Raw genomic sequence first — 14,559 nt, 5'->3', positions numbered from 1 at the left:
TGAAGGCCTAGATCTGGCACCAGAAGTAAATCAACAAGGGTAGCAGTTGTGCCCGTAAAGCCCCGTCCCTCATACTCGCGAACCGGAAGGAGCCACCGCTATACATCCACATCAAATACCTATCGGCTGAGGAGGTCGAACCACGTGTAGCAGCCGACCTCTCGAAGACTACACTGACCGAACCTGCGTAGGGGTAGGAATCACACAATCAGGATATGTCCTCCGTCCAAAATATGAGTTGGCTAAGATGCCCGGGAAGCCAAACAATAATTGCTATCAACTTTACCAGTATGGCTAGAGAAGGCTATGGAAGGGTCATGTCACACGCCTTGAGCAGTGAGGTGCTTGAGCATGATGAGCCCGGTGTCAAAATTGTCATTGGTTGCACCATGTGCGTGAAAGCATATAGCAGCAACAGTAGCAGAGATGAGCCATAAAGAGGAATTGAAAACAAAGCCGCAACACAGGAGAGAAGAAAGTTGGAACTTTGCTGCGAAGAACCAAGATTTGAAGTACATAAGAGAGAACAGAGCCTCGGAGGAAGAGGAAACCAAGACTAGCAGTAAATGGGATGTTGATGATAGTTTCTGGGGTGATATATCTTATGAGAAACTTTAAGACTAAGCAAGCTGTCAATATTCAGGATGTAGTAACAAAATAATGTTAACGAAATGTTCTATTCAGACCATGATAGATATATGAAATGACCAAGGAATACCGCATACGGATTTCAAACTGAAGCCAGAGTATCAATTATCTACCTACTGAATTAGGGCTCAAGTGGCTCTGGTTTGGAAATGTCAAGGTGATACGGATACGGAGTACAGGGTGTAGATAGCAGATTGCATTTCCATTTACCTCCGTGTGGCATCCCGGCCGGTGTCCATGATCTCTACGCGAAAGTTGGCGATCAGGCACAACAGGCGCACCCTAGAACAAGCAAACCGAGCAAACATCGCTGTACAAGTGTGCGCGCAAGCCAAGGCAGAACGGCCGCCGAACCAACTCGAAAACATGGAGTTCGTTCGGTCCCAGCCTGGAGAAAACCTTGACCTTAACATTTGTGATTGGGCGGAAGTAAATCAGGAGGCCTTGAAAAAGCTCCTTTTCGTTGATTTAAATAAAAGGCCATGGCTCATTATATCCGATTTCTAAAACAACCACAGATAACGAAGAAGAATGGGGATTCTTTCTTCATCACCACCTTATTCACCATCACTACGGACCTCGGGGACTCCTTTCTTGCTGAGGATGTTCAACTTGGTGCCACGGTGCAGTTTGCACGCCCAATCGCCCCGCTAAAACAGGCTGTTTGTTGGCAGGCGGGGAGCCGAGAGCAGAAGTTAACTTTCGGTCCCATACGGCGAGATCTCACCAATTGTACGGTTCAGCTTTGTGTTCGCTCTGTAACTGAGGTAATGGATGCAGATTCACTCAATGGCCCACACATTCCTAGAGTCGTCTCTGCTTGGAGCCCATTGTTTGAAATATCTCCTGGGAAGAGGTCCGTTGAGAAGTTGGTGTTGAGACGGTTCCAGCCCAAAATTGGGGCGGAACTGAAAATATGGGAAGAAACTGGAAACAGTATTGCGAGACATATCTGGTGAGCACCGAGGTCTCCCTATTTTCTTCGGGCTGAAATTTTAATTTTTATCGGCGCTTCAGGGATGCAGCTTTGGCAGCCATTGTCGAGTTCCATGACAACTTCAGCCACAGAGGAGGCAAACCGCTCCGGCAGAATGATAACCATGCCTTTAATGTTCTAGAATTGGGGTCAGGATGCGGTATTGTCGGAATTGCCCTAGCGCAGATGATGTCAAACTGCTCCGTGATGCTCACAGACCTCGAGGAAGTCCGGGAGATAATTCACCGAAATATCTCTACGGCTCAGCTAGCTCAATCATCCCTCATCGAATTTCAAACCCTTGACTGGGACGAAGAGCTTCCGCAGGCAGTCAAGGATCGGCGCCACGACTTGATCCTTTTGTCCGACTGCACGTACAATTCCGACGCCCTACCAGCATTAGTTAGAACCATCAAGAGCCTACTGGAGATTTCGCCCGGTGCATCAGTGCTTGTGGCATGGAAAAAGCGATGCGAGAGCGAGTTGGTATTTTTCGATCTAATGAAGGATGCAGCATTGGCCGTCGTGGGAGAGTCAAGTCCAGCTTTACAAGTCGCAGCGGAAAGTGATGACGACGATGATGATCATGAAGCACCAGAGATCAAAATTTTCCGCTTTCAAAAAGCCAGCGAAAGACAGCTCGCTAGTTAAACCCCAGCGTCCTGGTCGTGCATCCTCTGGATGGGAACCTGCACCAGCCACCCAGCCCATGTTCTACGGACGATGAAGAGCTTTGGCCGAGTTAAAACACTCCGGACCGGAGTACGCGCCTGCGAGATAAGGATGATTTTCAGGGCACCTTGCAGGCCAATTCTGTTGCTAGTCGATCACTCCGGCATTGTGTCCGGGCTGTGATCCTCAAGCTTTCCGGGCGGTTCACCAGTCTGCGTTGGCGAAAAGAGCATGGGGACATGGCTCTCCGTAACGTTGCACCACCGACCCCCAGCGGTCAAGGGCCGGGGAAAATACCTCATATATTTCTGGCGACGGTAAATGCAGGCTCCGGCACCGTTTGAGTCATGGGCCAGCTGGAGGGAAAAAGGGGGTTATCTTTGGTGGCTTGCAGGAATTCGTTATTTAACGGGGCGCTGAACGGTCAGGGTGCGGTATTACCGGCCTAACTCTGCGGGGGCCCCTAGCTTTGGGGTGCCGTAATAGCTGCGTAAAAATTACCGGTAAACACACCAGGCTAAGGGAGCTTCTCGCCCACTTTTTTTTTTTCTCACTGCCCCTCGCCCACAAATCCCAAATTTTTTTTTCCCTCCCTCCTCTCCTCTCCTCTTCAGCTCCTCGAAGCGTCTACCCTGATCCCTCCTGAGCGAAGGAACACCATCAATCGCAAGCCATCGAGTCATCTGTACTCCGCCTCTGCTCTGTGAACCGCTGTCCCTTTCATCCCGAGAGGTAAGTTGCTCTCTCGGCATTTCCCGCCAGCTTTGCCCTTCATTTTTAAACCACACATTGCAAAACGCAGTGCCGAACGCTGTGCCCCGTTAAGCGAGCATTCACAACGCTTACGTACTGATTTTCTTTGATCCTGCAGGGCCAGTGCTTTAGATCTATATAAATCCAGTGTCAGCTCGCCTTTGGGCCACATACCCAAAGGCACATTGGATCACGGCTCCAGAAACCACCAGAGTCCCCTTCACTGTTTTTCTCACCTACCTTGAACCAAAGTGCCCTCTTCAATCGCCCCAGGTCTGGTCGCACCAAGGTCAATCTCGTCCTTTAGCGCCCCTCGACCTCTGTCCCCAAGCTTCTGAGAGTTGCCAAAACCTTGAGCTGCCGCATAGGACTTCTCTAAAGGTTCTTCCTCTTCCAGAGGAAGAGTCGAGGAGGTTCAGTCCAGTCAACCACGGTTGCGAAACATTTCGCCCCCCCTAACACCTATTTTCTGTTCGTCTTACCCGACGGACTGCATTTGTGTCTGAACTCCATTTGATATTAGTCAACTGATCATCCGTCTCTCGGATGGTTATGGCACCTTCGGTTTTCGAACCCACGGACGTTTATATTACTGAAAAGTACCATCACGAGAGTAAAGGTAGTTATAATTCTACCAATCATGGCGGGCCCGAATTGTCACATGCCCGTGAAGCGTCCAAAGAATTGATCTTGGACATCCTGCAAAAGAAAGCTGCCAGCATCGATGTGCAGAATTGCTGCCCCGGCGAGGAGGATCCATTCTATGTGGCGGATCTAGGAGAAGTTTATCGCCAGCACATTCGCTGGAAGATGAACCTAGGACGCGTCAAGCCCTTCTACGGTGTGTCTTGACGTGCTCTTGACAATATTATAACGTGAATGCTAACGGATCGGTAAAATAGCCGTTAAATGTAACCCCGACCCACAGGTCCTTCGTCTCATGGCTCACCTTGGAAATGGCTTTGACTGTGCTTCAAAGGCGGAAATCGACTATGTCCTCGCTGCCGGCGTCGACCCTAGCCGCATTATATATGCCCATCCGTGCAAGACAAAGTCCTACCTTCGCTATGCGGCACAACAAGGCGTCAAGCAGATGACCTTTGACAACGCTGATGAGCTGTACAAGATTAAGACCATGTGTCCCGATGCGGAGCTCTTTTTGCGAATCCTAACCGACGACTCCGCTAGCTTGTGTCGTCTAAGCATGAAATTCGGCGCTTCGCTCACTGTGACCCGTTCTCTACTTGAACTGGCCAAGGACTTGGGTCTAAACGTTGTTGGAGTGAGCTTCCATGTCGGTTCCGGGGCGGAAGACCCAACAGCATTCGTCAAGGCCGTTGAAGATGCCCGCTTCGTGTTTGATCAAGCCAGTGACATCGGTCACGATCTCAAAGTTCTCGATGTCGGCGGTGGCTTTTGCGACGAAACTTTTGAGCGGTTTGCAGCGGCGCTCAGCGATGCTTTGGATACGTATTTCCCGCCCCATATTCGCGTCATCGCAGAGCCCGGCCGTTACTATGTTGCATCTGCCTTCACCCTCGCCGCCAACGTCATTGCTCGCCGCGATGTCAGCCCTGCAGCCTCTGACTCGGACTCTGCCAGTGGTCCCGCGGAGATGTATATGATCTATCTCAACGATGGAGTCTACGGAAACTTCTCCAACATTGTTTTCGATCATCAGCATCCGGTGGCCCAGATTCTAACCAAGGATGACATGGCTTCTACCCACCCTGTGGAGTATTCCATCTGGGGTCCTACCTGCGATGGCATCGACGTTATCAGCAAACGCGTTACACTTAACGGAGTATTGGGTGTGGGCAACTGGTTGTACTTTGAGAATATGGGCGCTTATACCCAATGCAGTGCAACTCGTTTCAATGGCTTCACCGACAAGCATGACATCATCTACATTTCTACAGAACCCAGCGCCGCTGCGCTTATGGGATATTAGGCAACATCCCATGTAAGACGAAAGATTGGAGGCATATCATTCAACATGAACCAACAATGAATATCTTTCAAGTTTGCAAAACACAACGTTGAGCTATCTTTTCACCTTGGATCTGTTATTAAAAAAGAATATGATTTTGTTATCTGTCCCTCTGTTTCTTCAGTCGCTCATTTTTGGTCACAAAAGGGGAAAGATGGAATAAGATGATAGAAGAATCTAGACGACCGCGTCACCTGGCTCAGGCCTCCCTTGAAGACAAGTTTATTTGCTAGTTTATCCTAATAAACAAAAGTGCTTCTTTCTTCTTTGATTTGGATGCTTCTATTTACATTTATGTTTTGCACGGCGCATTTCTTTCTGTGACCAGCAGGAAAAGGATAAGTTTTCATGACACTTTTACAGACCAGCGCATACAAAGGTGCATGTCCAGCAGTTTCCGGCAAAATTTCAGCAACCAGTACCTCTATCGTCTATAATCTTAGACATTCGAGAACCCTAGCACTGGGTTGGGTGACCATGGTACAGGTCATTCATCTTAGAAATAATCAAGCTGCACGAACAGGTTTCTTCAGCTGCTAGTTGACTTTCTCAATGGACAGCATAGCAGAGTCTTTCGCTTCTCCAGCAAGCTCGATAAGGCCGCTTCCTTCTAGCTTCTTCTTCCACTTGCTGGATTCATATCTCGCTAGGATGAGAGTCATTCGAACAACGTCCTTATTATTGGATTCGGTTTCTGTACTTTTGGAGATATTGGGCGAAGGAGTGAATGTCCACCTTCCGAATGCCCAGTTGAGAATGTAATTTCTTATCTTGTTTCCATCTGAAATGGAAGAGCCACTCGTTGAGCAGTTGACGGCGGGCGCACGATCGCCAGAGGAGTCCTGCGGAGGATTATCTGATGAACAGCGAACAATGCCTTTTATTCTGTAGACTTCATCCTTTGGTGCGGAATGCAGGAGCTTGGTAAGAGAGGACAGCTCGACTACAGCTGACGAATCAGGACTCGTAAGAGACGCGGAAAGTACTTCCACCTCCGACTGGTGATCATGAGCATGAGCCTGTTCATACTCCTTGACCCCACCCATAAGCATCAAATCCAAGCCCGCATGTCCCTTATCCGCAGCCTCCTTCGCCAACAATGCCCCATCGATCCCCAGCAACACATCTTTATCCACCTTCCCCCTGGCAGACTTGACCCACGGGGTCTGCACCTCCAAATCGCCCACTCTGTCCAGACACAAGTCGAATCTCAACTCTGAAACATCTTCCCACTTATTGAAAACGATCAAGTCTGTATACTTCGCCTGCAACTTCGCCGTGTACGAAGTATCCTCGTAACCTTCCCAATTCTCCACGTCAATCACACTAACCACCCCGTCGAGCACAAACTCTCCTCGCGTCTCGTGCGACAAGCGATTCACCTCCATCGCCAGGGTTGCAGGGAACGCGCTCCCGCTCGTCTCGATCACAATGCGATCGGGCTGGATCTGGTCGCGCAGCTGGAGAAGCGCATCACTTAATTGGCCCACAAGATTGCAGCATATACACCCGTTAAGAAGTTCGCGGACCCCGGATATGGAATTTGCAGAGGCGAGCTGGGAGTCAACGGCGACATCGCCGAATTCGTTTTTGAGGAGGGCAAGGCGGTAGGTGGGAGGTAATTGCGGGATGAGATTGAGGAGAAGGGTGGTCTTGCCGGACCCTAGGAAGCCAGTGACGATTGTGATGGGTACCGGAGGCATGATGAAGAGATTTAGGGTGTCTGTGTGAGGCGGAATTGGACGTCTTCATGGGAGTGGTTTAGCTTTGGCCGTTTTTTTACTGTTTTTGAACGGTGAATTCCTTTGCTGCAGAACTGGTTTGGAATTTCGTCATTTTTTGACCCAGCATTTCGTGCCCCTCAGGCCGATCGGAGCCGTGAAATTACCCCTCCATTGCGAATTATCCCTCGAATGCCCACACCTCGGAGAGTATGGCAGTCGATAACATGCAAAGACTTGAATAAAATGGCGAAATATCGAAATCCCAAGTTCTCGTAGAGTATGGGCAGTTCATGTTCTTAATACGCGTCCAAAAAATGGCGGGGTTGTATGAATTGAATTCTTGCCCACGAATCCAGTTTTCTCGAGCAAAATTCGATCAAGGACGAAAATCCGTTATAGAACAGGTGATAAATATGGACTGAATGAGTTTTTTTTAATATTCTTTTAGCGTGGAATATTCTATTCAAAATCTATTTCCGACCCGATGGCTCCCCAAGAATAAATATAACCCCGCGCCGCCAGCCACTCAAAAGCAGAGTATGCGAGAAACGTGTGCATCGCCAGCCTCAGTTCAATCTCTCTCTCTCAGCAACCAATGCCGCGATATGTCCACTCAGCCAGTATCTCTCCAGCACTTTCGCCGGTGTGTTTTTCGCCCCATCGACCCAGCCCAGACAGTCCTCGGCACCACATGAACATCGGAAAGGCTGGGACATCTCCCACTCCGTACTCGGATAGAAAAACCTCAATTCCTCGCCAGCGGGGATGTCTCTGAGACTCCACACTTCGAGAACGCCGGCAACAGGGGTCTCCAGTTCTGTTTTGGAGTTGGTAGTAAGCGTCGAGGTGACGAATCGAACGTTAGGATCACATGAATGATTGCAGTATAGGAGGTCCGAGTTTAGTCTGATATGTTCCTTCGTGGAGATCTGGACGGTCGAGTAGTCCTTTGAGGAAGCCAGTGTGGTGGATGTGTTCACTGCGAATAGGGAGTTCGCGGGGATGTCATGCGCGGCGATTGCAGTTAAACAGAAAGTAGGCGCAGCAACGTCGGAGCCGGAGGCGAGAATCTCTGACCGACGGACTGTGATTGCTGAATGCGAAGGCTGCTCCCATGTTTGCGACAAGGGCTGTTGTGGCTTTTGCGGTTCCTGCGGTTGCTGGGCTTGCGTCTCTGCCATGATGATCGTTGCGACGAGGATTCAAAAAGTAGTAGAAATGATTGAATTGATCGATTTCTGGGATATGGGGTTATGTGCTTTCAAATACGAAAGCATGCATCGACGGGACCCGGTTCTATTTGACATCAATGACGGTAGGTGAAAACCGAGGCTGTAGTTAGTGGCCCCTATCAGACGACGGGCCCTGTGACGGAGTATGCGACTCGGGAGGGTTAAGGTTGTCAGAGACCCATCATCCCGATGTGGTTCCGGAAAGATGGGGGGCAGAATGGATCCGGCTTCCACACAGTCAAGATTATCCACGTTTCATGGTTCATGGAAGCTCTCATTTTTCTTCCAAAAAGGAAATCGAGAAAGAAATTTGCAAGGCGCGATTCCTCATCAAATTTGTGTGTATCCCTCAGCTTTTAAAAAAAGGTCTGCTTAGGCCATGGGCTCCTCAATTGCCAAACAACGAAAATCGGGATGGCCTGGAAATAACCGGATAAATGGGAAAACTCGGAAGTGCTCTTCTTCCAGCGTCATAGGCATGGAAGCAGGATGGAAAACAAGGGATTTTAGCTTTCTTCAATGTTTATTTAGGCGAACCCGAATAGCTGCAAAGAGACATTCAGCTGCTGTCATTGTAAAATGCAATGTTAATCGCGTTCCAGGAAACATGAAACAAACCATTTAGTAGCCTCTATCGGGAGGTTTGGTGCGATCGGGAATATTTTCGTCCTCGTAACCAGTTGCTCCAAATTCGACGATGCATCGGAGAAAGGAACAAGTACTGTTCCGTATTAGTTAACTAAGTTAAGTAGTTATTGACTTAACTATGGATCCGACAATCTGCCTAATATCCTCGGTTTCGTATTTCGGTCTGAGGTTTCTGACAAACTGACTCGCAATTTCACGAAAACTCCCAGCGGGAAGTCATCAATGTGCTAGTATTCTGCACTAGCCTATGTCCAGTCCACAGGAAGGTCACACGCTGATAGCGAAACCCGTGCAGTTGACGAGTGCATCCCAAGTATTAAAATAGGGCTTTTAACTGCACTCTAACTTTCCGCCCTCATTCAAACTGGCGGTGAACGGGGAGCCGCGTTGAGCATTGCTAGGCTCATCAACTTCGACCTTCGTCAGCAATCCTATATGCCTCCCAGAGTTTGAAACGAATATTAGAGGGCTGGTATCATATGCTCATTGTCATCTCAAAGAATAACAAGGAAGGTTACATTTGTCGGAATGGTAGGCGAGTCTCGTAGGTGTATAACAACTATTGTAATAATTTCTTTCTTTTCTTTTTTTTTTTTTTCCCTTTAGATTTAGTAAACCCTGAAGGCTAATTGATAAAGTGTTAATGTACGTGATAATTCATTACACGGTTGGGAATAAAGAGTTGGAGTCGAGGTAAAGGCGGGTGCAAACGTCGGTCGATTCAGAGCGAAATTGACCAGTGATAAAGTCCAATATTGTAGCTCTCCACTGCTCGATGGTGCTAGCCGGGCAAGGTTCAACCAATGCCGGGCTGATATTGCCCGTTTGAATATAAGAATCTATTCCACATAGTTGGCGATTTAACAATTCGACCTCAGCAGTGGTATCAACCTGAGAAGTTGCAAGGTGGTGAATGGTTGAAACTTTCAGCGTTTCTTCTTGGCCAGGCATCCTCTCATCCCGGATCTCTCTCTGATTCTGGTATTGGATAGTCTGGCTATGCGCTTGAGGGGTGTTGAATGGAAGTTTAGTAGCTTTTCTAATGAGCATGGCAGAGTCTTTTGCAACAACTGATTGTGCCTTTGGTGACATGATAAATGTAGCGCTCCTAGTGGGATAAGGCGCATTCAGAGAATCAATCTTGCTTTTAGGCTGATGCATCTCTTGCTCTACCATGCATTGGGGATGAACAGCAAGTTTCTTATGGCATTCAGAATATAAAAATTCCGGGTGTGAATGGGTTGGTCTCAAAGTACCAGGCAATGTTCCATTTTGAATGTTTGTTTTCACCGGAAATGGGAGTGTCCCACCCCTCTCTGTTACAGCAGGAGACACTAGAGAACCAATGTTCAATCCAGGAGTCCATTTCCCAAATCGTTCAGATAGTGCAATTTGGAGGGCTTCATTTTCCAAGTGTTGCGAGGTTGCAACGGAGTTAGGGGTTTTGTCGGGGGATGTTCCAAAGTCACTTTGGGCCCGATTAATGGCATGCTTGTATATCGAAACACCACATTCCCCTTCCGGTTTGCGAGATCCTCGATGCATCCTTTTACGGTGCGATTTGATCTTTAATGTCTTCGTTTGGATCGGGGACACTTCAACATTGTCAATTGCTCCAGGAGAGATTGCTAAGTGCGGAGTTCTGTTTGCAGACCTACGCCCATTTTGAGGAACAGAGACATTGTCGATGAGTGACTGTGGACTTCGGGAAGGAGTTAGCAAGTGAGAGTTGGGATCTCGATGTCTCTGGGTAGAGGTTCGCCTTGCTAGCGTCCACGGATTCAACGCTACATCCGTAGCGTGCTTTTCCTTGTGTGCACATTCCCTTTTTTGCCTTGAATGTGCGTGCAATTTACCGGGGGACGGTCTTCTTAGCCGACGCTGCTCAGGAAGAGGAAATATCATGGTAGGCTCTGGCCTTTTAAATAAATTCCCCTCCGTATCACTGGTGCCGCGAAACATTTCTTCTTGTTGATGGCTGCCGCGATATGTTTCGCTTTGCCTCTCATCACCCAGTTGCTCGTTGTCGTACATTTTTCCAAACAGATCCTCTGCAAGGCATAGAATTGATCTGGAGTCCGCAAACAACACGTCGTCTTTCGATGGGTCCACATTAACATCATAGATTCCTGGAGGGCAGGAGAGGTATAGGTACATAAAAGGGTCCGTAATTGCTGATGTAGATGGACGCCCAAAGGTACGATTAATATATGATTTATAGATCTTGACTAAATCTTTCGCTATGCCTTTTGACGTGGACAACGGTCGGCCATCAACAAATATGAATTGACCTTTGTTTTCCAGTTTGGATATATCTTTCGTTGTTACCAACTGGGCACGCGAATCAGGGCTCGGCTATCGCTACTTACCAGCGTCCAATTTTGGAATCACGGCATGGACCTGAGCAGTCGATTTACCCTCATCACTATTCTCAGGATTAGGGTCATTGTAAGTTAACGATTGTTCTAGACAGTGGGCAGCCACTTCCGCGCCGATGATTTTAGAAATAGCATCGGCCACGGATGGGCTTTGCTTCGGAGCATATATCCATGCAAATCCCCTCTTTTGCCTCGAAATCTTAAGAGAGAGCCTGACGCACGGTCGAGATAGCGCATAGTTTTGGAGGGCCTTTTTTATTCGTGAGACAATCTTCGATAAAGACTTTAAGACCATCTGCCTCCGAACAGGCAGATACTTCAGGAAACCGGACACCCGGACTGATGTTCCAACCGGATGCGCAACCATTCCTTTGCTACTAACAAAGTCAGACTGCAACTTTTTCTCCGCGGCCGCAAGCATGATTACCTCAAAATATCGCCGGCACGGCCGAATCCGAGGATCGAGGCAGTTGTTTCAGCCGTAATTCTCGTAATTATAACCGTAGACTCGCTCATTTGCGTTGTACTTGCCAGAGCCTGCCCCCTAAAACCTAACAACTTACCGCCCACATGCTTCAAATCATCAAGGGTTTTGATTTTGCTGGTACAATTTTGCCTGCATATAAGCTCTCGATCTTCAGGCGGTATGCCCAAGCCGTTGTCCTTGACGTGGATACTATCAAGGAGGTTAGCAGACAATTCGACGGAGATTATTGTAGCATTCGCATCCAATGCATTGTCAATGAGTTCCCTGACCACAGAGCAAGGATCAGAAATGGCAGAAGCCGAGCCTATTGCATGGGCTGCGGCCCGATCGAGTTCAGCAATGGGCATTTCAAATCACCCTGTTTTGTAAAAGTTATTTTGCTCTTGAAAATGCCAGAAGTTATATATTGGCGATACAATATCCGAGAGCAGTAAGCATCTAGAAGGACGGGAAGTGGATGCCGAAGGGACCTCCAGTTATATGGTGGGAGCCTTGTTGTCCCACGATGACTCCATGTCTGAGCAGCTGGGGGTTGGTTGGCCTGTCCGCACATACTGATATGCTGCCGTCTCATGTTCGGGGGAAAGGGGAAAGCAAGGGGCGCGGTTGAGATTAGGTTTTCACGTGCTTTGCTAGGTTGGCGCTAGCACTGCCACGAGGTCATACCATTGGACAAGAGACCATTGGACCCGCTAATATCTTGGCTGCATGTGGTCCTGGCCGGGCGACGCGGACAGTCTTCTCTCGTTCCTGAACCGGAGGCTTAACTGGTGCAACGATGCCAACCAGCATGGGTGGATTCGCCGCGTCCCAACTTGCTGTGCCGGCTGTGTGCACCCTAATTGCTTTCCTTTCTTACACTTCCCAGTATCTGTTCTACGAAATAGATCCCGGCCCCCTTTCCAAATCTGAGTCCATCAAATTCAACGCCTTGGTCGTGTGCATTTGGATATGCTATGCAAGAGCGTGTGCGACCGATCCCGGCAGCGTCCCCGCTGGCTGGAAGCCGGCTGTCTCCGATGAGACATCTGGAACCCATCTTGAGGGTGATCCAGCCCTCATGTCGCGCAGCAGGCAAAGGTGGTGCCGGAGATGCGAGGCATTCAAGCCGCCAAGGGCGCATCATTGCAAATCCTGTCAGAAGTGAGAAATCCGGAGACACTCCCAAGAATTCCTCCCCCTACGGCAGTGGCTAATATTCTGCATAGGTGTATTCCGAAGATGGACCATCACTGTCCTTGGACAAACAACTGTGTGTCTCATTTTACATACCCACATTTCCTTCGGTTTGTCTTATATGCGGTTATTTCGATGATCTATCTTGAAATCTTTTTATATGATCGGGTATCCATTGTATGGAGCAACAGAAATTTACCTATCGTGAGTGGGCAGAATTTCTATGTACACTAATGGAGCCATTATACCGAAGCTAATCCCGCGGGTCCTTAACCAAAGTATCTTGGCCCTTCTCTACGGCAATTAGGGCATTTGTTCTTACTCGTAATGGTTAATTCAATGGTCCTTTTTGCCCTGTCTGTTTTGCTCCTGAGAACCATCTGGATGCTACTACAAAACCAGACTACAATTGAAGGATGGGAAATTGAACGACATCGAGCCTTATTGCGGCGGGCTCGCGTGTTCGGAGGCTACCTTGACGGCCCGGATGGTACTAAAGTTCGGATTGAAAAGCAAGAGTTTCCATTCGATATTGGAATATGGGAGAATATCCAAGCGGGTATGGGAGGCAGTGCTAATGTCAGTAGATTACGGTGAAACCATTATATCGCGAAAGCTAACTCAGGTACAGGTTCTAAGCTGGTTTTGGCCCTTCTCTAGGACTCCGCTTCCTGGCACTGGGCTAGATTTTGAAATCAACGGGCTTGATGGTAAGTTGATGCTGTGGCATTATTTCCAAGGTGCGATTTGTAATGTTATATCTAACATTAACGTATAGATCCCTCTCTCTCCTGGCCACCTCCAGATCCAGATCGAATGTACCGACATGTTCTCCCCAGTGAAAACGACAACGTCATGATACTTGATCAGCAGCAAAACTTCAGCCAAAACGCCATTGATGCGTTCAGGCGTCGACAAGAATTAGATTACAAGCGCCATCAATTGGACTTAGGCGTCCAGCGGCGTAAACCTTTCCATGAGAGATATATGCAAAATATAGATGATTCTATATCGGATGGAAATGACTCTATAAAAGATTATTACTCGTCGGACAGCGGCGAAGAAGGGTGGCGGAATTCGGATGGAGATCGATTACGCGACTTTGGAGTTGACGAGGAAGCTGAATTCTATGACGAGGATGATATTCCGTTGGCAGTTCTGATTCAACGGAAAAATCAGGCCAAGGAGAAATCTCTCGCCGTTGGCGCCTGAATCACCGTGAGGTGTAACTATGCCCTAAATCCACTTTCTAAGGGAGTGCGTTATATTACGGCGAAGTCATCAATAACTTTCTTGTCGATAATAATGTCGTAGCGTGGGGGATGTTATTAAGGGCATTCCAGCCATCTTACGAGGTTGACCGACTTCGGGTGTTGTTTCGTTGGTTCTAAGAAGCGTACCGCCTCACTCAGGGAATTCGTGGTCCGAGAAACGAAGCCAAAGATACAACAGGATCCGGCCTATAGTCTCTAACCTAAACTCGGCGGCAATACCAATTATCTGGGCCTCTTTCTCGTCGTCGTGACCACAAGCTGACTGTCCGGAATTTGGAGTCCATCTTCCATATCGTTAAGTCATGGCATAAATCAGATGTTAAAGCCAGCACGCTGTTTTATAAAGCAGTCCAACAGACTAGCCAAAACAATTTTATTAACGAGAGCTTGAGGCTCCACGGCTATTGCGATGTGCACAGAATACTCTATAGCCTATTCACAATCCGGTAACGCTGATCCCCGGAGTCCTGGCTTCAGATTTAATTTGACTGTGGTCCTATATACAACAAAAATTCCCCAAGGGAAGAGAGGGAGCACATTCACCAAATTCAAATAATGGAAACTTCAGGAGGCAGAATAGAAAGGTCTGAAAATTGATGTC

The 14,559-nt window shown here is 48.2% G+C and overlaps 6 protein-coding genes across 6 annotated transcripts; 3 read left to right on the top strand and 3 right to left on the bottom strand.

Annotated features, from left to right (window-relative positions):
* Positions 1-1,130: 1,130 nt before the first annotated feature.
* On the top strand, positions 1,131-2,300 carry D8B26_004795 (uncharacterized protein; the record flags this gene model as incomplete). The annotated part of the gene is made up of 2 exons (XM_003070546.2): positions 1,131-1,603; positions 1,666-2,300. The coding sequence occupies 2 exons, from the start codon at positions 1,131-1,133 to the stop codon at positions 2,273-2,275; spliced, it is 1,083 nt and encodes a 360-aa protein (XP_003070592.1). The 3' UTR covers positions 2,276-2,300.
* Positions 2,301-3,595: 1,295 nt separating this feature from the next.
* On the top strand, positions 3,596-5,000 carry SPE1 (Ornithine decarboxylase; the record flags this gene model as incomplete). Its single annotated transcript, XM_003070545.2, has 2 exons — positions 3,596-3,890; positions 3,952-5,000. 2 exons carry the CDS (start codon positions 3,596-3,598, stop codon positions 4,998-5,000), a joined length of 1,344 nt encoding a protein of 447 aa, XP_003070591.2.
* A 575-nt stretch (positions 5,001-5,575) lies between these two features.
* D8B26_004793 (uncharacterized protein) lies at positions 5,576-6,742 on the bottom strand (the record flags this gene model as incomplete). The annotated part of the gene is made up of 1 exon (XM_003070544.2): positions 5,576-6,742. The coding sequence occupies one exon, from the start codon at positions 6,740-6,742 to the stop codon at positions 5,576-5,578; it is 1,167 nt and encodes a 388-aa protein (XP_003070590.1).
* A 587-nt stretch (positions 6,743-7,329) lies between these two features.
* On the bottom strand, positions 7,330-7,944 carry D8B26_004792 (uncharacterized protein; the record flags this gene model as incomplete). Its single annotated transcript, XM_003070543.2, has 1 exon — positions 7,330-7,944. The coding sequence occupies one exon, from the start codon at positions 7,942-7,944 to the stop codon at positions 7,330-7,332; it is 615 nt and encodes a 204-aa protein (XP_003070589.1).
* A 1,015-nt stretch (positions 7,945-8,959) lies between these two features.
* On the bottom strand, positions 8,960-11,677 carry D8B26_004791 (uncharacterized protein). Its single transcript, XM_066124597.1, has 2 exons — positions 11,013-11,677; positions 8,960-10,958 (listed from the first exon to the last, which is right to left on the bottom strand). Exons 1-2 carry the CDS (start codon positions 11,440-11,442, stop codon positions 9,304-9,306), a joined length of 2,085 nt encoding a protein of 694 aa, XP_065980678.1. The 5' UTR covers positions 11,443-11,677; the 3' UTR covers positions 8,960-9,303.
* A 584-nt stretch (positions 11,678-12,261) lies between these two features.
* Positions 12,262-14,292, top strand: PFA4 (Palmitoyltransferase). Its single transcript, XM_003070541.2, has 5 exons — positions 12,262-12,651; positions 12,717-12,888; positions 12,964-13,263; positions 13,316-13,394; positions 13,463-14,292. The coding sequence occupies exons 1-5, from the start codon at positions 12,287-12,289 to the stop codon at positions 13,894-13,896; spliced, it is 1,350 nt and encodes a 449-aa protein (XP_003070587.2). The 5' UTR covers positions 12,262-12,286; the 3' UTR covers positions 13,897-14,292.
* Positions 14,293-14,559: the final 267 nt, after the last annotated feature.

The sequence above is a fragment of the Coccidioides posadasii genome, chromosome 2, assembly GCF_018416015.2.
Source record: "Coccidioides posadasii str. Silveira chromosome 2, complete sequence".
Lineage (NCBI taxonomy): Eukaryota > Fungi > Ascomycota > Eurotiomycetes > Onygenales > Onygenaceae > Coccidioides > Coccidioides posadasii.
The sequence above is the reverse complement of the archived record's forward strand: the minus strand, read 5'-3'. Positions and strand labels throughout refer to the sequence as shown.

What these genes read in the sequence shown, in the direction of transcription:
- D8B26_004791 (XM_066124597.1), bottom strand. Translation starts at nt 11,442, where the DNA reads ATGCTTGCGGCCGCGGAGAAAAAGTTGCAGTCTGACTTTGTTAGTAGC. An exon ending in GATTCCAAAATTGGACGCTG is followed by an intron (nt 10,959 to 11,012) that starts GTAAGTAGCGAT and finishes TAACAACGAAAG; the next exon opens with ATATATCCAAACTGGAAAAC.
- PFA4 (XM_003070541.2), top strand. Translation starts at nt 12,287, where the DNA reads ATGCCAACCAGCATGGGTGGATTCGCCGCGTCCCAACTTGCTGTGCCG. An exon ending in CATTGCAAATCCTGTCAGAA is followed by an intron (nt 12,652 to 12,716) that starts GTGAGAAATCCG and finishes TATTCTGCATAG; the next exon opens with GTGTATTCCGAAGATGGACC. An exon ending in GTATGGGAGGCAGTGCTAAT is followed by an intron (nt 13,264 to 13,315) that starts GTCAGTAGATTA and finishes ACTCAGGTACAG; the next exon opens with GTTCTAAGCTGGTTTTGGCC.